The sequence below is a fragment of the Choloepus didactylus genome, chromosome 17 (genome assembly GCF_015220235.1).
Source record: "Choloepus didactylus isolate mChoDid1 chromosome 17, mChoDid1.pri, whole genome shotgun sequence".
NCBI lineage: Eukaryota > Metazoa > Chordata > Mammalia > Pilosa > Megalonychidae > Choloepus > Choloepus didactylus.
Window position 1 is genome coordinate 37,541,309 of NC_051323.1, and position 25,893 is coordinate 37,567,201.

General features: G+C 45.2%; 1 protein-coding gene across 4 annotated transcripts in view; it reads right to left on the reverse strand.

Annotated features, from left to right (window-relative positions):
* Window positions 1–25,893, reverse strand: part of SPTBN1 (spectrin beta, non-erythrocytic 1) — a 197,263-nt gene that overhangs the window by 53,980 nt on the left and 117,390 nt on the right. For all 4 annotated transcript variants that reach the window (XM_037806815.1, XM_037806817.1, XM_037806814.1 and 1 more), the window contains 2 exons: window positions 15,330–15,481; window positions 4,412–4,585 (listed from right to left, as the gene is read on the reverse strand). In XM_037806815.1, the coding sequence (XP_037662743.1) occupies window positions 4,412–4,585; window positions 15,330–15,481 (326 nt within the window). The remainder of the gene's footprint in view (window positions 1–4,411; window positions 4,586–15,329; window positions 15,482–25,893) is intronic.

Consider the following 25,893-nt stretch of genomic DNA (forward strand, 5'->3'; position numbering starts at 1 on the left):
CTAGCTCTGAAGATGCTCTGAGTATCCATGAAAATCATTTGTGAAGCCAGGGGGCACCTCATGGAAACACCAACTAGAGTGAGATTTTTTTCATTGCACAGAAATAAGGCTGAAGAGAAGACTGGTTACCTGCCTGACTTCCCAGCACCTACAGGTCATTTCCGTCACAAGAGCTCATCTTCCCAAACACAAACGCACTCAGTTCATGTGATAAACCTGGAACCTCACCACACCCCAGACAAAGATTGGGTTTGGTTTTTCATAACCAAACATTTTCCAGAACAGAGTATGTCCTTCATTGATAATAAAACTATGTGCACCATTTCCCAAATTCTCTGAGAAAGACTGTACTTAAATGCTGAGCTTCCCAAGGTATGGGGCAGGGGAGGGAAAAGGGAGGTAAAGCTTAAACTGTACAGTTAACTTGGGTTAATAGTAAAGTCTTGATAATAGATGGTGGTGATGGCAGCACATCGTGCATGTAATTGCAGCACTGAATTATATATTTGACTGTGGTTAAAAGGGGAAATTTTAGGTTGCATCTATATTACTAGAGTAAAAGTTTTAAAAAAACAAAAGCATAGGAGTGTATGATACAAACAGGGAACCCTATTGTAAACACTGGAAACTCTTTCACCAACTGAAACAAATGTACCACGTTAAGCAGGGTGTTAACAATAAGGTGTTAATAATAGGGTGGTATATGGGAACTCTGTTGTGTGCATGATTTTTCTGTAAACCTACAACTTCTCTAATAAAGAGAAAATGAAATAAAAGAGAGCTAAAATCTCTCTTGCAGCTGGCAAGAAGCAAAGCTAATTTTAAAAAAAAAGATGTATGAGGAATATTGATTTTGATTATTTTATGGCTTTTATCTATATTTTTACCTGTAATAAATTGGAAATTGTGAATATTTCAATTTCATTTATACACTGAACAAATATGACTAAACCTATAAATCTTCAATTTTCTTTGTTTTATACAAACATTTCTCATATTTTATTTTTCTTGCATGAGCAGCCACAACTGCATTTTGTGATGCAAACAAAATGGCAGCCAAGTTTAGAAAGCAGCACTTAGTCTCAGGGACCTCGACTTATTCCTATGTGAAGTGTTTCCAACATACATACATGTTGCTAAGAATTAGTCGGGACTATTTTGATACCAGGGATTAACAGAGAAAATACCTCAAACAGGTTTCCTTTTGCTACTGAAGGCAGTGTTGTTAGTCACGGGGTGGCAGACTGAGATGGCCTTGTAAGGTAGCCTGTAATAGTGAGGCAGCGTGACCTGGTGTGCGTGTGTGTGTGAATGTGTTTTTATTTAAAGCAATAAAGTGAGAAATAAGAAGCAGTGTAACAGAGACCTTGCTCTAGCCCATGCTCCATCTCTTGTTTAACAACTTTTATTAATTTCCTTAACCTCATAAAATCTCTAAAACAATGACTGTAATATAATAATAATAAAAAGGGGGGGGGGTAGAATTTATTCACCTTCAAGTTTAGAGCCTAACAATTCTATGAAACTTCAAGGACGAGATGTGGCGATTTGGCTCTGAGGTGAAAAACTAATTTCCAAAATGTAATATATTTTCGTCAGACTCAATGAATAAAATATCGAATTATGTTTCAAAAGGGCTGAGCTTCCGTGGTGTGTATTCATACGCCACTCGTAAGTGGCATATTTTTGACGTTAGACACAGAGCAGCCCTCTTGACCCTGGCACTGACGGTAGACTGCCCGGCACTGGCTCCAGGCAGACCCACCGCCAGCAGTGTCTCTCCTCAGCTCTCCCTGAGGAACGGCAACAAAAACAGCGGCCACCTCATGGTGCTGCTGGGCACTAAATGCTGTAAAGAATATGAAATGCTGAGCTCATACATGCCCGCTCTTATGGTTAGGAGTCGGCTACTAGTGCAAATACACAGAAGACCCTTAGGCTTTGGTTTCCTTTCCAATAATAACATACGGAATGGGGGTCGGGGGTGGGCTGGGATAGCCCAGGAGGTCACCCATCACCTTCCCTAGCCATCCAAGCACCCCTGCCTGGACTCTGTCAAACCTCTCTCCCATCGATCTATAAATAATCCCCAAAACTCTCCAAGGAAAAAGAAAAGATGGAAGATTGCACACACAAAGATTGGACTAAAAAGTTAGACTTTTAACTAGGAAAATCACTTAGGAATTGAAACTATAATTTAAAAAAAAACACAACTCTCCATTTTTAACTGTGGTAAGAACATAAAGTCTGAGTGTGCATAAACCCTGAACTGTTAAATTATTAAGAATCATTAGCTCATGTGCAGAAAGTGAATGTGAAAGAATAATCCTTGCCCAAGGGGTAAGACACCAGCCCACCAGGAAAGGCAGCCTGGAACACCACATGCTAACCCGTCAGTGTTCAGTTTCCAGACTTACTCTGGAAAACAGCTCCCTATCTAGACTAGGAAACTTGAAGACTTTCATTTCCGCTTCTCACAACGTCTTTTCTCCTTTTAGAGGGATGGCAGCAGAAAACCTGGGTGTCATCCTCAGTGTTTCATGGATGCCAGCCACGGATGCCCCAGGCAGGTCCTGTCCAGGGAGCTGCGGGGAGCATGTGCGTGTGCACGCTGGACCCCGGCTGACGTGTGACCGTTATGTGTTTGTTGAACGAAGGGTGATTTACTAAAGCTGTGGGAGGAAGCTAAGTCATATTGGATACCCACACTGCAGGTCATGCAGTAACATCAACAGCTTAAGTTTCTTGCCTTGAAGGAAAGGGAGAAAGTAAGTATCAGCATTTACAGTGGAAGTATAGAAAAAGCAAGCTGACAGGAAGCTAATTAGCCAGTGACTCAACCCAATTCGTGCCCAGAATCCTGGAAAGGGCTTTGTGTGCCCAAACGGACACTGACCCGCTGGCAAGAGAGGGTGCGATTGGGATGTTCTTGCCAAAGGCAAAAGGCACACAACTTTTTACTGTATGAAACTAGGGCAAAGGTGAGGCATATACTGCTAATTTCACCTCTGTTGGCAGAAGACTGGATAGGAATAACTGGTGAATTTGGTCATTTACTCCATTTTCAAATCATTCAGGAACTCAATGACAGAAACCTACATAAGAAGTCTGTCTGAAAATTAAAGAAAGGCACTCATTATTGTAATTAACTCCATTAATAAGGTCATCTTCAAAAGGGGTTCCTTCAGACCTACTGAATTTGAGCCACCAGGGCTGAGACCTGGAAATCTGAGTTATGGAAAAGCTTTCCCAATGGAGTTGAACGATTCCAGGCTTGGGAACCACCCATTTCTTTATCTAACTCTGTTTTGCACCCCCCAGCTCAGAACACTGGAAACTCAAACCCAGTACTAGGGGAAGTGAGAAGGAAAAGGGAATGGTCACAAGCTGATTTCAGAGGTTTAATAAGAAAACAAAGAGAGCTATAATTTGCATTTGTTTTTCCCTTATCATGTGACATTTATATTTACTCAGAAAAATTAATCAACTCTTTATCAAAGGGGCAGAATAGGAAGGAAAGGCATAGAGAACACAGTCACCAAGGAGACAGGACTGTTAGGACATTTATTTGCAGAGTAACCTGACACTATGGCAAGAAGTTTTTCCTGCATTTCAAATTTTAATTGAAAAGCATGGCGCATGAAGCATGTGCCTAGAGAAAGAATGAGGAATCAGGCCAAAATCACCCACTCCAGCCCTAACTGGCTATGTCATCTGGGGCAAGGCACTTAACTCCTCTGGGTCCCTTCTTTCCTCGTAAAGTGAAGGAATTGGAAAAAAAAAAAACCTTGAAAGTACCTTCCAGCTTAAAATAATTCTACAATTTTAGAGTCCCCCCCAGCCTCCAAAGTAAAAAAACCGATAATCGTCATCAACTCAAACACCTGATCCCCTGGGAACTGTACCCCCATATCCAAAGGACAATAAGAAGGTGAAGATGGAACCTACACATGTTACGGCCCTAAAAAGCCTCTTCTAAAAATACTCGAATACATGCCACCCTCTGGCAAAGTTCAGTCTAGGCCTAGTAACTAGCATCAGCCACATCGTTATACCTTCGCTCCTGAAAACCAAGAGGCACGGACCAGACGGCCACAGCGGGTATCAGTGAAGTGGTGGGCTGGATGCAGCCTGGCAGCCCCCGTGCCACTGAGTTATGTCAGAGAGGACAGCAGGACTGTCAGGCTAGTAAGAGAGCAGGAGGATTTGGCAGCCACCATGTGCCCACAGGGCAGTGTCCAATCCTGACGGCTAGTGGTGACACAGCACTCACATACCTGATTGAGATATGGCTTCAACCAGGTCCTCCTGCTCCCTTTGCAATGAGGATGCCAGCTTCACAAGGAGGCTTATAGCTGGGAGGTCTGCTAAGTGCTGAGCATCGTCAGTATCCCCAGGCCAAGTTCCCTACCTGGAAGCGCAGGATGATGGTCCAGATGAGGCCGAGGGTCAGCCGATGGTTCCCATCCACAATGTCGTGGGACCCCATGTTCTCAAGATGGACTCTCTGCTCCTTCAGGAACTGAAGGGCCTTGTCCACATTTTCCAGACAGTGGATGCGCATTCGCCCCTTGGTGGGTTTCGGCTGGAAACGGGGAGAGAAGAAGGTGGAGGCACATCAGCCAATGGGGCAGAGATGGGTCCAGGGCTAATGCCCAGAGTCCACACATGTCCATTTAAGGCAGCACTCTCTCACCCAAACCAAAACATTTTAAAATGTGAGCTCATTCGGTCCAAGGACAGCAGTTACCATTAGCAGCCTTAAAGAGTAAAAGCTTACTTAAGGGTGGTAACCAATTATTTTTCAGAGATTTGTTTAAATCATGGAAGCTACACAATTGACACATGAGCATAAAACCAGAAAAAGAACCCAATTTTCATATAAAACTTCAGCGCTGCTGTCACCATCCATACTGTTTTTTGCAGAAGCACAGGAAAACACCTGCATGGATTTTCTGATTCCTTTAAATACAAAAATAGGTTTGCCATCTGCTGGTGTGGGTAGTCACCAAAGGTTGACTCAAAATGAAAAAGGGGACACAACCAAATTAGGAGAATTTCCTGAGTTCCTTCAAATCACGAGGTTTAAGGAGGGTAGTGGAGACAGGGTTGAGTAAAAATGTATGACTGACTGAAAAAAAAGATAAAGAAAAAGAAACACGACAGTAGCCTTCATGGGGAGCCAAATTCCCTTCCCTTTGCCCAGTTATCTGAAAACTCTGAAGAGGCCCTCAGAAGGCAAATGTTTAAGTAACAAAGCACAAGATATATAAAGAAATATAAACAAAATTTGCAATGGCTCTCTATTATCCACTGTGTCAAGGGCAAGTTCATGTCCTCCACCCACCCTCCCACAGAAACTGCACCTGGGGCTGATCTCACCCCGTCACAGAGGAGCCCCCACCCAGGTTGCACACCCTGCGTGTAGGAAGGACACACTTGGCCTCGCAGACATGGTGGCTCGCTGCCTGATTCCCCCAGTGCTCTGCCACCTCTCTCCACCCACCCACTTTAAAGCTATGGCCAAGGTACATTCTGGTTCTCACAGGTCTCCCTTTCCTTGTAACTCTACACAGGTATGGTCCGGAGCACGCAGGTCCTGAAGGACCGCATTGTGTTTCAGGTACTGCTCTTAGCACTTTCAGGTGGACCGCTGGCCTCTTTGAGAGCAGGGATGGTGCTCTGGGCTTCAGCTACAGTCTCAGGTGCCGGATTCCAGGTTGGGTTTTGAGCCCCAGACATGCATCACTGGCTGCCTGCAGATGGCTGGGGCTTGGCATGTGCTATGAGCTGGGCTCACAAGGGAAAGGCAGCCAGGTGTGAAGCCATCTGGGTAGTCAGCCCTCCATCAACGTCCTGCCTGCTTCCCACTTTCCTTTCTGTAGCTAAGAGTCTCAGTTATTAGCTAGGTGGAAAACATATGAAGGGAAGTCTGTCCAGTCTCACAATGTTATTTTTTTCTTGACTTTCTTTTTTCCCACAAAAGTGAACAAGCTAAGAATAGAAGAATGTGCTTTGATCCCGAGGAAACAGATTATAAGCAGAGGTCATTCCACAAGAGATAAATTCTATTTTCAAACACCAGCAATGGAAAAAGAAATTTCTCTAAAAGTCAAGCTTTCACACTATTACGACAGATTTCCTTACACACACACACAAACACACACAGCCTTTTCTCTGCAGAAATGCCAAAACTAATTAAATTCAGCTATGTGGGAAATGCAGTTTTGTTATTTATGTTATGCCAGGTGATTACATCAAAATCAAGCAATCCAAAAAGTGGGGGGAAAGTCAGAAATAAAACTGAAAGGAGTGGGATCAACCTAAAATTCTACAACTTGGATTCTGTGGACATGCTTTGAGGTTGACCTTGGCCCTCCCTCTTTCACGGGTACACCCATCAGCCTCCTCAGTTGGCCACATTACTGGGCATCATCAAATAAAGAGCGATTTGTGGAATAGGTGCCCTTGGTGGTTAGCACGACCGCCCCTGCAGAAGCCACAGACCCCTGCATCAGGTTCTCCTGTGTACACTGCTAGTTTTTCTGATCTTCTCTTGGATCAGCTCTCATTTCTCACTGTTGAGAGAGGAAGTCTTCATAGCAGCCCCTGTTCCTCTTATATCCAGGTGGCTTCTGGACTGAATGGAGCTTCTGGTTAAAATTCTGTTCAAAATTGAGAAAAGGGGACTGAATGCCTCTACGAGAGGTGGCACCAGGGCTTCTGGCATGATTTTTGCTCTTCAGAAGCCTTCTCCTCTCAGTGACCAGGCACCTGACTGGTGAGACCCGAGTGCACCCACACGTGCTGTTCCATCCACAAAGCAAGTGTCTTCAACCCTAGATCTCCAGAGCAATGAGGCCAGAAGCATTCTTCCAGCAGAAGCAGACATTCTCAGAAGTCTACCTCCAAGAGGGCAGAAAAGGGGGTGGGAGGAAGCAGTGTGGATGGAACTGGAGGAAGCAAAGGAGGAGACCGAAGAATAGATGGGAGGTATCGCTCTCTCCCAGGCTCCATCAGGTATAACCACCATTCTTCCAGGTTCCCTCTCACAATCACTTGTTCAGTCTGACGCACATTCAAATGAAGGCAGCAGAACTGCTCTTGTCAGAATCTCCTCCCCGCACACAGGAAACACATATGGGATATTTCAAGCCTCTACTCTGTCTCTACGAATCTCAGGATTGTGTGTGTTTTCATGGGAATGGGGTCCATGGGTGGTGATAGGGGTCCAAACACTTTCCCTCACGTTGAAGACGTCTAATGCCACATCCCGCAGAGCCCCTGTTGACACCGACTGGCCACAGCAGAGGAGCCAACTGTGGCTCACTCCAGACCCAGATCCCGCTCAAGCACCCAGCAAGGGCCAATCTCAAAAACACCTGAGCATGAGAAAAAGGGAGAAACAGAAGGAAAAACAGCAGACAAACCTCTTCTGGCAAATGATCAGGCACTTTCAAATGGTCAAACAAACATCAATTTCCAAAAGCTAAAAGAATGAAGTTTAATAAACGGAGATAACTGGATGGGAAAAATGGAAATGGGAAACTGTCAGGAAAAAAAATTTTTTTGCACTTACCTCAAAATCAAACAAAAATTTGGAAAAAAAATAAAATAAAAAGGTGATACCCTGGGCTTTTTTTCCTCCTAAAGTTTTTTTTTTTTTTTAATTTACCTACTGCTCTTTGCCTTTATAGCTTTTAAAATGTCAATCAAAAGCCAACCACACCTACACAAAAATGCTTTTGTTGAGCAGTTTGGTGAAGATAATGATTCTGGTGTTAAAATGCAACATGCAAGTTACACTTTCTAGCAAATTACTGCCTTAACTTCTCAATTGTTTATTTATAAAATGGGGACAGTATTGATAACTTTCCCACAAGGCTGCTATATAATGGTCAATAATTATTCCAGTGTCCTCAACCTCGCAAAGTGTGTCTCTACCAGCAAGGGGCACCAAGGATTTTCCTCCCTCAAATTCTAATTAAAACAGAAAAGCAACTCTTCCCCTCTCCTTATGCCGTTTGTCTTCAGACTGTCTAGAAATAACACACCCCTCTGTAGACAATGGGAAACGCTGAGGTCTAGGACTCCTCCAAGTAAGAACCATAAAGGTTGAGATGCATCCAGTGAAAAGCAAATTCAAAACCAGAAGACAAGGTGCCCATGTACAGTGATGCTAATATTAACCTCCTTCTAAGACTGGTAATCCAAAGTAAATTCTGGACAGGAGAGAAAAGAAAAGGTGGTAGAGGAAAATGTGGCCACTGGTGTCCGGGGCAGGGTGGGGAGAAGAGGATAGAGAAGAAGAGGTGAAAAATACTCAAACCTTGATGCTTTTGGCTTCTATACTGGATAAGAACTCTGAAACTTAAAGGTTATGAGGAAACAAGTCTGATAAGCATGACACAGAGATTATTCTAAAGAAAGATTATTACTACTGGTGTTTGCTAGTAACTTAAACTAGGCTAACTATGGTACAATAGAAGTTATTAGGGGTTTCTTTTATCACCTCCTAATACCACCTTTATATTTTTCAAAACACTTTCCTATATATCATCTCAACTGAAGTTCACTCATCTTGAGTGGAGTAATATTAATGCCTTTTGAACCAAAAGAATAAACAAGACATTGTGAGGTAAGATGACTTACAATACGAGAAGGAGAAAGCATCAAGACTAAAACTCAAGTATACTAACTTGTCTTCTGTTTTATTTGCTTCAGGGAGGGGTTCTAAAATGTTTTAAAACACAATACTAGTTAAGTTTAAGCAGCAGTAATTACAGGAAACTGATTTTAAGAGGTGTCAATGACCTCGCAGAGCCATACTCAGAAATACATGGTAACATACAGGGCATAGCTCCCACGATCTAAAAATCCTTGCTTGCCATCCATTAAGCAACTACTGGGGTGTTAACCTCTCTGCTGGGCGGTTTGCATCAATCATCAGCTGTACTGTGACCAGTTAGCTAGCGGGCATGTGCTGGGCCAGGACTCCCAAGTCCCCTCTCCTCAACCTCCACAAGAGCCCAGAACAAGTGAAGATGTGGGGTGGACATTTCCACCCAAAAGGAAATGAGAGGCGCAGTTCCCGTCTGGGGGTCAGTTCTCATTTTTTTAAGGAGCTATTTTTATATTACTAAATTTCATCTTCTCCAAAGGAAGAAGAGACAGCAATGGAGAAAACTAAACACAATGGAACAAGGGGAGGGTTGTGTGTCTCAGTAAAAGACACCCTCGTAAGCCTTGCCTTAAGAGCGGCTGATTCTGCCAAGAAAAGGCCTGCTCCTGCCTTGCCTCCATTAATTATCGTCACATTCCTGGTGTGACAAGGTCGGTTCCCCCGGCAACATGTGCATTTCTGTCTTGTACGCCACTTCTGATGGAAACGCTTGAAATGCCATTAATGAGAGGACAGGATCGATACCACACTCACGTGTGACCCGGCATCAGAGGTGGCTTTGCAGGCGGGAGGCAGTTCCTCTGAGGAAATGCCTATTTTTACTGATCCTCCCTTTAAATCGTTTTAACAAGCTTCCCTTCTCCTCCCACACAAGGTCTGTGTTCCTGTGTTTTGCTTTTCCTGTTTCCCCTTCCCAAGGTCCCCTGTGTCCCTTCCAGTCCCAGATCTTCACCAACCACACCTCTATCCCGAGCCTCACTCCAGGCACGTCTTCCTTCTGACTCCAGGAGGAGTGGGGGTTCCGGGGGCTCAACAACCACCTCTAGGACCTGACGAGGAAATTCGAATTACTCTTGAGAGCAGCCAGCGCCAGCCCTGCCCCTGGGCAAATTCATCCTCCTGGACCCAAGGTCCTGAGAGAGCAACAGGGAGCTGGACGGTCACCCCCAGGACCACAGCTCTGCCCTGACCGCCTGCTCCAGCCTTGAGCTCGGGCCAGTTACACTCGGGATTTGCAGAACTACAGAATAAGCACAATGGCAGGGTTTTTGTCAGAGCTTGGTGATGGAAGAGAAAACACATGCTTCCCGGAGCCTATCTGGCCTCCTTGAATAGGAGGGGAAGACATAAGGGAGGATTCCTGGCAGGGGATGGTTTGGGGAGAACCCTGGGGAGTCGAGCTACTCTGTTCCACCCTGATAATGAACACCCCACCCCCAGAGGGTCAAATGTCCAAGGGCTGTGGTGCTGGCAGGGTGGACAGAGCGTCAGCCCCAGGAACCGGGAGAGGCCAACTTGGGGCTGGGCTGCCTGGCCTTCCCGGCCACTTTTTCTCTCTGAGTCTTGGTGACAGCATCTAGTTAGTGGCCACCAGAGTCACTTCGAGCTGTAAAATGCAACCTCTGTCTATGGTGCAGGGTGGAAGACCCACTGGCAGGCAAGCTGACTTTTCACATGCCTGCTGATGTCTCGTTCAGGCGAGACGACGTAGAGAAGAGACATGAACTGGTCTCAGTATACCAGTGCAGACGCTTGCTTGCGTTTTTGTCTTTCAATAAAAAGATTTTCACTACTTTAAAAAAAAAAAAAAAAAAAAGCTTCTATTTAGTATAGCAGGTAGGATAGGAAGTACTAATTCCAAAATTTTCTCTAATACAATATATAGCCAAACTCATGTTACGTTAAGTTCCCAAACTCCTACCTACACATCAAACTTTGAGCTTTCAGCAGCGTATTAGTGATTCTCACCCAATCACAGCTCATCAGAAAATAACATACTGTGTTCTACTGATTCCCACCTATCTCCCCCTGGGTTAGCACCCACTCCCCAGGGGTACCTTCTTAGTGGGGAAGGAGGGGACTAAAAGAAGGGAAGCGGGCTGCAGCGCAAGTTCTATCAGTAACGATACTGGTCTGGGGTAAGTCACGCTAACTTTTTTTTTCTTTAAAACAGGAATATATAAGTTGCCCACTTCATTAAACTCTGAAAACTAAATGGGATATATGGGAAAGGACTCCGAAAACACTAAAAGCCTTATATACTGAAGTTACTGCTTCCAAAAACAACTTCTCCAATTTTGCTAGGATGATTTCCCTACACCCCAGTCCCTAATCCCCCCCCCCCCAAACAGTGTCTTCAGGAATGAGTATTCACACAAGCTCCTCACAGCTGACACTCCACTCCAATATTCTCCTGAACCTGATCTATCTGAACCTCCCCTCTTGCACCCAGCTGGAAACCACACCATTCCCCAGCCCCCAAATGAAGTTTCTTCATCCCCCATCCAGGCAGCTCTGAACTCTAGGGCTTTGGGGCCATTTGTTCAGTACATTAGCATAAGGTACCTGGTTACTATATTTCACTTTATGCATTTGTGCAATCAGACCCCAATTTAACAGGGGAGTACTTCCGTGGCTAGTTGTTTAGAAAAAATATATAAATTCCCCCATAAAAACAATACTGTGAAAAACAGCTGGGTTCTGTAGCCAGTCTATACAACCCTGCTTCAACAACAATACATGTCAGTATGGTTCTGCTACCAAAGGCTTTATGAAAAACTCAAGAGCAGTTCAACGTGGGATTTAGGGCTTAACACATCTTAAGGTAAACCTATCTTCTCCACCTTGCTTCAGCCCATTTTGGAATTAATGCTGGCAAAAAATATTTTGTCACTTTCTCTTCTTAGAGAAACAACAGGTAAGTAAAATCCAGGTGCTGGGGAAGTTACAGCCACATGCTCAGCGGCCACCTCCCAGCCTCACCTACCCTGCCCCTGAACCCACCTACTCTTCTATTGTACAATGACATTTCAGTCTCTTTTCCTTCTATAACCTGGGGGGAGACGTGAAGTCTAATGAAAAGGCCTGACCATACCTTAAACCCAGGAAAGCTGGAACATGCAGCCCCAGTTGCTAATCAAGGCAGGAAGTCTCAGTGGCAGGGCCCCCACTCCCAGAGTGGATAAAGACCACCTTTCAACAGCACAGATTTGTCTCTCATCTCCGACATGAAATGGGGCATGCAGAGCTGCCATCTACCGATCCTGACTGAGCAGTCTGGCCTCCCCGGGAGACTAGCCATGATGAGATCTTGTCCCCTTTGTGCTGTGTAAGTAATAGAGTGGTCATCTGCTCAAAGTTTCTGTTGTGTCCTGAGCCTGTGTTCCCATGACACACAGTGTAGCAACTTGCTCCACACCAGTGACATCCGTGATTAGAAATGACAGGAGGTTGGGAGGGAGGGGAGAGGTGTTCAGAAAATCTCGTTCTCTCTGGGTCAGAGACTGGGGCCTCAGTCTGGAGAGAGCAAGGCAGAGAATCTCTAGTGTTTAGAATCATTCTTCACTGTTGAGGCCCATAATGGGAAAGGCAGGCACCTTGGGTTATGGTCTGTGAATTCAACTCCACCACCAAAGCTCAGGCCTGATGGTCGTATGCCAGGACTCCACTCCCTCCAGATGCCAGTGCTGCTTGCCAACAAACTTGCACCCCTTGAATCATGCTCTACACTGGGCCTGAGGTCTGCATCCAATTAGAAAGGGAGCAGTGCCGATTCCGTGCTCACACTTTCACCTGCTAATTTGATCTTAAAGTAAAGGGTAGGCCTATATTTAGTCAGGAATTTTAAAATGAGACCTTTATAGAGAGTTACAATCCCTGGTGATTTCAGAACAAGGTATCGGAAAGGAATGGTTGTCTTTCTCATCCCAATTAGCAGCGACTTCCTGGCTCTGCCCACTGTTTTCTCCTAGCTCTGTCGACTGGACATGCTTAACTTCTAGACAGACCCTGCCCAAGCCAGGATTGAAGACGGGGAATGCTGCCCTTCTGATGCTCCCCGTAGATCAAAATCAAGTTCCTTAATAATGCAAATATAGACCTAAAACCTGCACAAATTTAATCAAGCCCAAATCCGGTGTTTGGGGGTAGAACTGTGTGGATCATTAATGTAACATTTCTTTCTACCTCATCAGTTAAAGAAAAAGAAAATCACTCAATTTCCTCCTCTGTAAAATGAGATGAATGAGCTGGCTCTAGGAATCTACTGATAAAGTAAATCTGTTATAATCCAGACCCTCAAAGGTTTATCTGCTACCTACTACCAAGCTGGTTTAAATGCTGGGGCTAAAATGCCAACCGAGACCTGACTCCAGATAGAGTGCAAATGTTTACGTTACCCAGAGTTTTGGACCACTGGTGTGTAAAGCCCAGTGCTGATTGAGTGTTATCTGATGACACACGTTTAGCCACAGACATTAATCTACCCAGGGCTTGGAAGCTCTAGCCACCTCATTAGTTTTGGAATCTGAAAACACAAGGATCCCTATGGGGTAGGAGGAGGGGTCCAGCAGGGAGGGCCTTGGCAGCCAACGGCAGAGTATGGTTTGTGTCCCTTCCAGAAAGTTCCACAAGTCAAACCACAGCGCCAAACAGCCTGAAAACCTCTAGTCCAAATGAATATGAGCTTTGGTTCACTCTATGTACTGTATCCTTATTTTTGGAATAAGATTAACCAGACTGCCCAACCTATAATCAGGGATGGCTGTGATGAATGGATAATAAAAGAAGTTAAGGTACTCAGGGTCATACAAAGTGCTACGTCAATGCTAAACAAAATTTCTGATGGTGACTGCCTAAAATGTTGGGAGATGGTGGCCATTCTACGTTTCTCTCCATCTCTACCCTCCAAGGGTGGCCACAAAAAAATTTACTGCTAGTAGTAAATAAAAGGAGTGGGAAGTGTCCACACACAACTAAGAATTAAGATTTGTTGGTTGCTTTTTCCTTCCCACTAACATTTTTGTTACCCTGTTCAGAATAAAGGGCAATGGGCCTGATCCCATTTATTACGAGGATATTGTAAGGAGCAGTCTTTTTGATATAAAAGAATTCTGGGCCTTCAAAAGGTAAACAATTTACTCCCTAAGGCCTAGAAAGATTGGACCCTATTGGAACAAAAATAAATGTTTAAACTAATTCCTATCCATGTGACCCTTAATGATTTTTTTTAGCTGCTTTAAAAACATCATTCCCCCCTCAAAAATCAATAAACAATCATACCAGGTTAAACATTAAGAGGAGAGGGAGGAGAAAAAAGGTTGAGCAGTAGGAAAATACATCTGGTTACAAAACTGTTCAAAACTGTATAGCCTATGCGCTAAACAAGATTCGCTTTCAGAAAACCCCAAAATGCAATAGATGACTAGCCTACTCACCCTCCCTGCTTGGGCCCCTCTCCCCCACCCTCTACCCCACAAACCACCTTTACAGCCACCACTGGGGTTTTGAGCAGGAGCCATTTTTATTTAGTTGTTTGCTTGATTTCACCCACAAACTCTCAGAAAATGAGGAAACAAGACCTACACACACCCAGGGTATGAATCAAGTTCACTCGGGATCAGACAGAGCTTCATGATCCTTCAATTCATGGTCAGAGGGACCAGGAGAGAGAAAATCCTGACTCGTTTCTATCCAGGTTCAAAGAAGCAATTCTCTCTGAGGGCTAAACAGAGCAGGGTGCAACCTCGGCCCCTTGTGTATAGTCAGAGATGCGTGGGTCGGTCTGCATAAAGACCGACACAGTGGCTGTCAAGTTACAGGGTGGAGATAAAGTTAAAAATAAGGCTTTCTGGCAGTCCTGCCAACCACCAGCATCATATTTTCCTGTTGATGTCACTACAGATGTGGGGCTCTCTATCCCTGGGCATCAGCTCTTGGCTTGGCCCCACCACCACCTATGTAACTGCATGTGTTCTCATGGTCTACAGCATTCATTTTCAAACCAAGGCGAGACAAAACCTGTTGGGTCAGTTACAGGGACTGGTTTAAGCTTCTTTGGTTTAAAGTGCATAAACAAAAGTCACATCAGAGACAGCCGCGGTGGCTCCACAAAACAAGATAGGGATAAAATGTTCACATTTTCCTGTCTGCAAATGCATGGTGAATTCATCAGAAGCATCATTCCCAAGGAGATGAGAAAACACCAGACTCTCCCTCAATCCTCAGAATACAAAAGCATACGAGGGAGAAACCACGACACATCTGCGACAACTGAATTCAATTCTTGCCACCTTAACATGGCAGTTCAGATATTCCAGAGAATCAGTAAAACTAAATTTAGAAATCATTCCATGATCTCGTGGAATACTGGCTCACCTTGGAGCCAGTGCTCAAGCCTGGCCATTCAATTTCCAGCACTGTGCCCTGTTTAACAGGAAACACAAACTAACATTCTTCTGACCCAAGATAATAACCTCACAATCCACCGGAATGAGGCTGCTCCGTCACAGTCCAGGAGCGTCGCTCATCTCACGCACCAAGAGTCTACTTCTTGAAAATATCAACCATTAATTGCAGACGAGTCCACAATTGATTTTGCAAAACTGTTTTCCCACCCACAATGCCTGACACCTCAGAGCAGACTTACCAGTCTCTCTCCAGAGAGGACCTCCAACAGCTTGATGAGCATCCGTCCATCCCGGAGGTCCGTGTACAGGTCCGTGATCCGGCAGGACACACGGGCGAGGTGGGAATTGACCCACTTGGTGAAGGTCTTCTTCTGCACGGCTTCACGCTCATCTGTAATCAGAGGAGAGCTCGCTTTACCACCAGCCACAGCACAGGCAGCAGCGGGAAAAAGCCAGGAGGGCCTAGCAAAAGACCCTGGCCAAGGGAAGAACAGCAAAACTGAACTCTAATGAAACGTCTACTTAGCACCTCCTTAACCACAGTCATCTATGGGAGGATATAGGAACATGTATGTCAAAGTATATCCTCTGGTCCTTTTCATTTCCTCCCCCCTCTGCTAAAGCAGCAGCAGGATGCAGATCTCTATAGAGCCCTATGGCGTCCTACCCAATAAGCAGAAGCAAGAAGATTGGAGCCTGTTTGTAGCCCATGGAATGGAATGTACCCATTCTGTCTCTGCAGAATGTTCTACGTGCAGGCTGCTGAACACCTTCAACAGAGACCCATAAAATGTACCCTGGACCCACCCACTCATATGCCCTGATTCTGTTCTCTACACCCCTTGGTCAGCTACTCTGCTTCCTTCCAGGTCCATCCATTAGCATGATTTTGCACCCAACGTACTCAAGACCTGGTAACACCTTTCAGTGTAAACGCAAAGCAAGAAAGACGTTTACTTATGAAGCTATACACAAAAATGTGCCAACCCCAACAATTCCTTTTGTAAAAAGCCATCTCTGCTGATGGGGCATGTGCCTGGCAGCCCGGAGGTTACTGTGTTCCCCGCCTGGCCAGTGCAGGTGTGCCTGGGAGGCTTTGCCGAGGCCTCCGACAACCCACCATGGCGGGGGGCGGGGGGGGGGGGCAGCGAAGGGTTGACGGCACTGGGTGATCCTTTACTGCCGCCAACCCGGCAGGTGGGGCAGCCAGGGTCCCTGCCAAGACACCCGGCCACCTACTCTGTCGGCAGCTCCTCCCACCCTTCCCTGAAGGAACAGTCCTTCCAGAAAGAAAGAGGAGCCCTTCCTCAAGGACAAAGGCCAATCAAAAACAGGCAAAAGTTGAGGATCAAAAAAGGCAGGATCGAGAAAGAACACAGATTAGAGGTCTCCAGGGGCTGTGGAAGGAGGGACTGGGTGGCCACTGCTTACTGGGCATGGCGTTGCCTTTTGGGGTGATGAAAATGTCTAAAACTACACAGAGGTGGTGGGTGCACAATAGTGCAGACGCATGAGAAGCCACTGAATTGTTTACTTTAAAATGATTAATTTCATGTTATGTGAATTTCACCTCAATATTTTATTAAAGGGCAGGATCAGGGGAATGAGGGAAATTGCAGTGAGGGGCCTGGTGCAGGCTGAAAAAGGAGCTGCACTAACAGCATCATGACAGGTCACACAGAAAAGATTCCATGCATTAGTAAAGGCACAGTCATCATGATGGATGGTAACTGTACTACAGTGGTGCACAGGTAGATGCACTTTTTAGCCTAAGGCTGGCTGTTTTGAAAGGACAGGTTGAGCAAAACACACAGGTACATCAGGCTTCTCCTGGGTACATTCAGTAGATGGACCTGTCAGAGTGGCTCCAGCTCTCAAGTCAACTATATTTGGGATCAACTAATTTAAAAAAAATAATAATTTAATATCCTTTATGGGCTACACTGGAGCTGGAAACGGTCTTTAATAACACCTTTGATGATCGGTATCCCAGGCTGTTAATAAAGGGTTTGGGGCTCAAAGACATGGCCATACCCAGCCTATCAAGGGAACAGGAGCAAAATGAAAACTCACATGGATTAAGGAGTTTCTAAATAAGCAAGCACAAACTGTTTTCGTCGGTCAGGTGTCACTCGTTTAGGTTACTCTCACATTAAAGAAACATCCACATCCTCTTTCACATGCTGGGTAGGGAGTTAATTTATGAGGAAATTCCAAGGATGTGCTCCAAAAGACAGCAAGCGCACTCCCATGGCACCCCATCCTGAAGGCAGAGCCTAATCCCAACTCTTCTCCCCACAAAGAGGCAAAGTCACGCCTACAAAAAGGTCACAGTTAGGACCAGACAGTTTAGCTGAAATAAAACACACTGAGGATCTGAGCAAACAGGGCTCTCTGGGGCTCCTGAGGGTCTCAGGAAACTCAAGGAAGAAGGGAGGGAAAAAGAAGGAAAGAGGAATTGTTAAAAAAAAAAAAAGTGTGTGTGGGGGGAAAGAGAGCTCCGTTTCTGGTTCTCTCTCCTGTTCCCTTTCTCTCCTCCTCACAGCATTGGGAGCAGAAGTGAGCCCAAGAAGTCTTTGCAAGACCCCAGGCAGTGAAAGAGGACTGGAAAAATCAGGCAGGGTCCAAGTTTCTCAGGCTCATCCCACTCAGGAAAGGCATGCAAGAGTCTGACCAGCGACCAGACCGAATTAGCACCCCCGTGACACACGAAGGGCAGGAAATAGGCTCAACAGTGAGACACGAGGCTCGGCTGGCTTAGCGTGCCCTCTTACAATGGAGCGCTGGGTGAACAACAAACACTTCTGAAGCCGGAAGGAGGGAAAGGGAGGGGGAACAAAACCTACTCGGCCGCTTGGGTGAGGCTGGGGCTGGGAGTCCTTGGGGACCCAGTCCTTTGTTCCACCCTTCCTGGGAAGGCACAATGACATCATCCCTGCACTCCCACCCCGGTGAGGCCAGGCCGTCAGGCCAGACGTCTGAGGAGCAGGGGGCCCTGGCACAGGCACTGAGAGGCGGCCCAGAGGCGTGTTTCCGAGCTCGAGCTTGAGCTGCTGCCACTGGGCCTGGGCCATGTGAGGAGTTGACAGGAGTGGCAGAGGGACGCAAGCGGACCTGCAGTTCTACAGGCACGAGGCAACCGAGGGGATATGACAAAGAATCCTCACAAGCTCCACCACACTGAAGGAGTTATTCAGACGACTGGTCCTCAACCGGGGGAGGTGGGATTCTCCCCCAAGATACATGTTTGATTGTCATGACTGGGGGTGAGATGCTACTGGTATCTAGAGGGTAGAGGCCAGGGATGCTGCTAAACATCCTAGAGTGCACAGGACAACCCCAAAACAAAGAATTATCTGTACCCAAATGCCAACAGTGCAGGGTTGAGAAGCCCCGGTTTAGACACTCTGGGCTTAAACCAGTGAGAGCAGACATCCACAGTGTCTGAAGTCACACTCCCCGGGGAAGGACACCCAAGTGCCCTTCATTCATTAGTCTCTTTGCCTACACCAGATCTTTCTGATGCTGGCATGTGCATGTTGGCTCGCTGGCAGCAGAAACTGCCTGCCTCCAGGCTCACCCTCTCTACAGGGGCGTGCCGCCTCCTCGCAAGGGGGAGGGACTGCACAGCAGCAACAGAACAGGGGCAGGCCCACCTGTGTCCGTGTGGCAGTGGGCATTTCAGCCCCCACACCATTTCCTTCTCTCTTCGCCTTTTCAGGACCTTGTATTACTGTTATCCAGCCCCCAAGGTCCTGAGGGAGTTAAACCTGATGCTCTTGGGCTGCTTCCCACCCAGTGCTGCCCAAAATTCGGTGTCTGGTACTACCAACTACTTCATCTCCTGCCCCGTGTTTGCCTCCCCCTCCACACCCGTCTCCCACACACATTATATTCATTTACTGGGACTCACCTAAAGGCTGTCCCAGTATTAAACGAGGGGAAGCCAAGTGCACAAAGTGCCCGAGTTGTCACAATTGCTCATTAAACTTGTTGCCTCTCTCTCTAGCAAGGAAGAATTCTCACCAATTCAACGCCACGTGGAACTCCCAGCATGACTCCATGGATCATGGAATCACGGGATCAGAGTCTAAGCAAGCCTTCAGAAGTCATCTAAATCAACTTTCTTTCAAAAGCAAAAAATCCCTTCTACAACAAGTGGGCAAGCTATTTAAAAATCTCAGAAAGGGGGAAAACTGTGTGCTTGTGCATGCAGCGGAGGTTGTTTAACAATTAGAAAGAAAAGGGCTTGCTCCTTCTTGTTCATTAAAACAGTAGTGCTTTTGCTGAGCAGTCACTATGTCCCAGGCAATGATCGAAGTGCTCTACAATCCTTACAACCACCCCCCAAGGCAGGAGCTAGAAGCCCTCCAGGCAGGCTGGCTGCAGGGCCTGGGCTCTCCATACTGCCTTTAGCATGAGGTCAAAGAAAAACGTGTTTTAATGACACAAGGTTTAAAATCACCCAGCACCTCACCATCCCGACCCTGGCCCCGATTTTGTGAAAGGATCTGCTCCATCACTGAGGGAATCCAATTTGGGGAGGTGCTCTCTCCGTCAAAACTAAACCTGTCTCTCTACGGCCCGCTGCGGCTTGCTCCACCTCCAGAGCTACAGAGAACAGGGCGCCTCAGTCCTCCATGTAGGGGCCTCCACGTTTGAGGACGGCCCTCTCTTTGGATTAAACATTCCTCATCATCTCTTCTTTGTCAAGTCTGCCACAGAGTGGCACTCACAGGCAGCCTGAGGACACTGCCACCACTCAGAGGCTTAGACATCACACACCTCCCATAAAACCCGGGCTTGAGAGATCAGTGGCTCTAAGCAGCAGAGAGGGAGGAGGTGGGGAGTGGGAGCCACGGGAAAAAGGGCAAAAAGAACCAGCAGCCCTCACTGGATCCACGAGCTACTCTGTCTGGGAGGTGGGGAGACGCAGCAGGTAACTCCAGGAAAGCCCAAGGCTCAGTTAGGTTTGGTGACACTGCACAACTGTACCTTCTCCCCCAAGTGCTAGATTTGCCATCTTGCATTATTTGGGTTTTGATGAATAATTTCACCTTTCATAAGCTTTCTTAGAAAAAGGGTAAGAGAAGCACATAATCTACTGCTTTCCTCTTGAGGGAATGACAACTATCAATACTGGGAGGTTGTAAAGCTTCAATATTAATTTATACTACAGAATAACTCTACAGCTATAGAGTTATAGCTGGAACACTGTGCTAGCAAGCATCAAGTTACAGGACATAGAAATAGCTTGGATAAATAGAAGGGCATGATGTTATGGAAATGATTGTACAGCATCTTCCCACAATACCCTCTGCACGGAGGTCTACATACAAGCACATACATCATATGCCACAGCTCTGGCTATGGAAAAGGACCAGAGCCACGGATGACAGAAGGCCTGAAGGCATGGCATACATCTGGATAGAGAAAAGGGGAAATTCAGAAACAGGAACTGTCAAATGACCCTGTTTATTACACACACAAACACACACACACACACACACACACACAGAGGAGACTGAATTTATACCTGGCTTAAGACAGCAAATCTTTCTACTTTTCAAGTAGTCTGAACCCAAAAATGCAACCCAAGAACATTTTTTATCAGGTTCTTCTTCAATTGTACCAAGAAAATGCCCTACCCTAAGTAAGAGCTGGCAATCATTTGCAATTTTTTTCCTTGTCTAGACACATTAGCTAAATTAGGTGTAGACTTGGGCTCGTAACAGGAAAGGAACAAGGATGGACACTGAGAAGAAATCAGGAGACAATGAAGCAGTCACCCCAGGGACTTATCTCCACACTGGATGTTTAAATTGTGGATGAGTAAGGACTAATCTGAAACTGAATATGTGCCAATATTTATAAAATGCATACTGTATATAGAACTCTATGTCTAAGACAAAGTCTCTGCCCTCCATGAATTTGAAGTACAGATGGCAAAGTTAAAAAATTAACAAGGAAGACAGTTGCTGCAAAGGAGAGGCTAGGCCTCCCTATAATTGTGCCTAAGAGCCTCCTCCCGAATCCCTCTTTGTTGCTCAGATGTGGCCCTGTCTCTCTAGCTAAGCCAACTTGAAAGGTGAAATCACTGCCCTCCCCCCTACGTGGGATCAGACACCCAGGGGAGTGAATCTCCCTGGCAACGTGGAATATGACTCCCGGGGAGGAATGTAGACCTGGCATCGTGGGACGGAGAACATCTTCTTGACCAAAAGGGGGATGTGAAAGGAAATGAAATAAGCTTCAGTGGCAGAGAGATTCCAAAAGGAGCCGAGAGGTCACTCTGGTGGGCACTCTTATGCACAATTTAGACAACCCCTTTTAGGTTCTAAAGAATTGGGGTAGCTGGTGGTAGATACCTGACACTATCAAACTACAACCCAGTACCCATGAATCTCGAAGACAATTGTATAAAAATGTAGCTTATGAGGGGTGACAATGGGATGGGGAAAACCATAAGGACCACACTCCCCTTTGTCTAGTTTATGGATGGATGAGTAAAAAAATAGGGGAAGGAAACAAACAAACAAACATACAAAGGTACCCAGTGTTCTTTTTTACTTCAATTGCTCTTTTTTACTTTAATTATTATTCTTATTATTTCTGTGTGTGTGCTAATGAAGGTGTCAGGGATTGATTTAGGTGATGAATGTACAACTACGTAATGGTACTGTGAACAATCGAATGTACGATTTGTTTTGTATGACTGCATGGTATGTGAATATACCTCAATAAAATGAAGATAAAAAAAATTAACAAAAGATATAAACAAGTACAGGATCAGCTGCCAACAGAATAATGTGGACAAGGCATTCGTGTGTGTTTGGAAGAAAAAGCTCACCATAACAGGACGGCTCCAGGACCCCTCCTCCCCCAAAAAATATCAAAGGCCCTGCCTTTTGCCTCTTTCCATTCTCATCCATTTTGAACATCACCTCCATAAATCATCTTTCCCAAACAGTGGTTTTCCAAAGTCTCCCCACTGCACCAAAACCTTCAATGGCCTCCATGCATCCACAATACAGTCCAAACCTCTGAGCAGGGAACTCGAGGTTCCCAAGCAGCCTCTCTCAAGGCACCAGCTTCCTCTGAGAGAAACCCCCAACAGGCCATCTCTGTGCTCCAACCCAACAGGTCTACATATTTACCATGCTTGCAACTCTCACTTATCCATTCCTTTTTCCCACTTTGTTTACACTATTCTTCCAACATAGAAGGCACTTTCTCTTCTCCAGCCACTCCTTTAAGACCCAGGCCAAGATTAGCTCTTTCAAGAGGCCCTCCCCTATTGGGCTGGCAGTCTGCAGTCCTCCTTTAACAGGATGTGGTCTCCTATCCTCTCATTATGTATCCTGTGTCCTGTCCCCTCTACTAGCCTGTAAGTGCCTCCAGAGCAGGGACCCAATTCTACACCTGTTTAAGAGCCTGACCACACGCCTGGCATAGAGTGAGAGCACAATAAATACTTGCTGAATGAATCAGCAAACCTCCGATGCCTACCAAATAGGCTCTCAATAAATCATCCTGCTTGTGGTGGTGGTTGTGCTGAAAATGCTGAGCGAAATTCCAAACCACATAGACAGGCCCCTAAGTAGTTAAATGTTATCACTGTACAGCACCAAAAATCTTTCACAACTGAATGGTCTCTTACACCTGTTTTTTCCAAGTCTGATAAATGATAAAAATAGTGTCTTTCAGACAAAAAGGGGTCCAAAGCCAACCTAAAAATTGCAACATTTCGTTGTTGCTGTTTATTTTTATTTTGTTTTGCTTTGGGGTAACTGCCACCACATTTCTGTTTGGTAGAGTGGAGCTGTAAAACAGACAAAGTTGTGATTACAACCTTGTCTTAACATGACCCAAACAGGCCAATGGTCACAAGACTTAATTTGGATCAAGTTTTAACAATTTATCCACAAAAACTGACTTCTTGAGTTGGTTGGGGGGAAAAAAAAGGATTCTAATTTTAAACAAAGAATATGGTAGGGTGGTGCTCCATTTGTGCCTTAGCTTGAAAATATAAATAACCATTTCCCATGAGCAACATACAAAATACACAGAGCAGGAAACCGGAAACAGGCTACTGGCTGTATTGATAATAGAGAATCAAACTGTTATCTTGAGGCAGCAAAAGGAAGGAAACTAACCTTTTGACTGAAGGCCTCCCTGTGATGGATTAGTCTGGGGGCTTTTAATTCATGTTTGCTGGTTAGTATATAAATAGAATTTGAGTCCAAGTATTTTCCCCAACAGTTTAACCAGTTTCATGGTTATAACATATAAATATCATATAAACATCTATTCTAAATACATGCGTAGCAAATGCATTGTCTGTTAATACTTACAGTCTAACACAGACTATAAAACCAACTCTGCACTCTATATAACCTTGCACCTATGGTTCACAGCGCCTGAGCAGTGCCTGCTTGCAGCACAGCCCTAATTTTGCTAACATAGAAATCCGAACACGCAGGGGAACCCTTTGAGAGGAGACCTACAATAATGAGCATGCCCAGTGGCCAGGGATCTTGCCTGCCAGTCACCATCTCCACCTTCAAGGATGAGCCTCTTCAAGTCACAACCCACAAAATGCCAGGATTGCGGGAAAGGCTGAGGTTATAACAGGAGCTAACCCTGAAAGCAAATGGGCAGAAAAATGCCACTAACATCTAAACTTAGAGTTAAGGTGAGAGCCAGGGTGAACTCTCAGTAGCATAAAATGACAAAAGCGGGCGGGAAAAGTAAATGCTGGAAGATATACAAACAAACAGGACCTGATGAAGAAATATTCAGACACTTTCCATTGTAACAACCTGAAAATGGCATACTTCAAAACTGCCTTCACATATATGAGGCCTTACCGTGAATGTGAGCCTGCTACTCTCCATCTCTACAGGGAAATCTAGCAGGAAATGGCCTAAAACTGGAGCCAGAGAGAATCAGTTCCGCCCAGGATGGAACCGAGTCCAAGTGAGCTCCAATGCACCAAGGGATGCTGTTAAGATCCTCACTAACTTTAATTTTTATTCAACAATTGCAATCTCTTATTTTAACGGGATGAGCTAAACCTGAGACACAAAAAGGTTTAAGTGATGCGCCTGAAGGCATACTGCTAGTAAGGGCACATCCAAGATTAGAACTGACATCCATTCAAACCCTGAAGAATCCCAAAGCCCCTGCTCACACACCACCACCCTGCCTGAAGAAAAAACGACTCTACCATCCCAAACAACAGGAAAAAATCACATCCATCCATCTCAGGTTAGTCCCTTCAGGACTTAAAAGATCGATTTAAAATAGAGATCAGCAATCTTTCGTCTGCAGCCTGTTTTTGTACAGCCTACAAGTTAAGAAATATTTTTACATTTTTAAAGCACTGTTTAAAAAAAGAACAGAAAAGAAGAATACATGATGGAGACACTCTGCCTGTGGGGCTGGTAAAGCCTAAAACTGGTCGTTTACAGAACATGTTTGCCAATCCCTGGGTAAAAACGTTTAAAAATATTTCCCCATATCCCATTTGTTAGATTACACTTTGAAATCAAAATTGGCTTTGCAAATATGAATTGAGTGCTTGCTGTGGATAAGGCACCATACTGGCTACCATTTTAAATTTCACTGTTAAATATGTAGTCAGGCTGACATTCAGCAGCCACATACATTTTCTGGTGAGTTCTGTTACTAGGACTCTGTCCACATGAACTGGGTGGGGCTGGGGGCCCCGTCCCCTCCTCAGTTGAGGGTTATTTATCTGCTTATCTTGATGCAGGATTAAGTGTGCTGCCCCAGCACCATGGGCTGCCATGTGAGGCTGCACACCTTCACAGTCAAAGGATTACAAAGAGCCAGGCAGCTGGAGGCCACATTTCCCAAATGCTCACCCCCTCCAAGCCTGCTTCGGGCTCCTTAGTTCTTACTTTGATGGACATTCCATTCGCCATCTCCTCTCCTCCCCCCACCATCCCTGGAGGAACACTGGAAAAAGAGTAAGTCCTAGGTGGACGGAGGGCAACTTGTAACATCCATAAAAGACGCAAAAAGCTTTGAACTGAACAGATCCACACCTTCAATTACTAAACTTCTAGGGCAGGGTGCAAACATAAATACAGACTAACTAGAAGAGAATTTTTTAAAGGGCAACAACTATCACAGGTATACTAAAGATAGGATTTTAAGAAGGTAGTTTGCAATGTGTGTCTGTGTGGTATTATTTTTTCCTAAGTAAGAACTAAAGAAGCAGTAAATATTATATTCTAAGCAAACCTACCACTTGGTATACAAATTTACTGGTGAAGAAAAAATCCTGTCCTTCATTTTCAAGGACTAAAGCAGGCTTTTACTGTAGGAGCTTTGGGATTAAGTGGAGATGGTGAGAAAGAATTTATATTTACCGTGTTTCTTTTTTCATGCACTGGTACAAAGAGGTAGCCACACTATTCAGTGGACTAGGTAGCTCCTCTAATCCTGTATAATAAAAATCAAACAGTCTGCACCGCCGCCCTTGCTTATGACTTTCGATTTTCTTCAGCTTTCCAGAATTCTTAGGGTCAAAATTAAGGTCAACCATGCAAGCAGGAAAAACAAAGTTCTCATGCACAAACTCAAGTCAGAGTATTGTCAGACTTTCCAGATCTAAGAGGATACTGCTTTACCTTAATGTTTTTGCAGATACTCCGAGAAGCTGATGCTGCCAGTAAGACGACAGCACCGATTCCAGCCACTCGTGACAGTTTTTGACAGCTCTCGTATTTCAAAAGGATATCAAAAGTAACTGTAATTCAGAGTCCAGAAAAC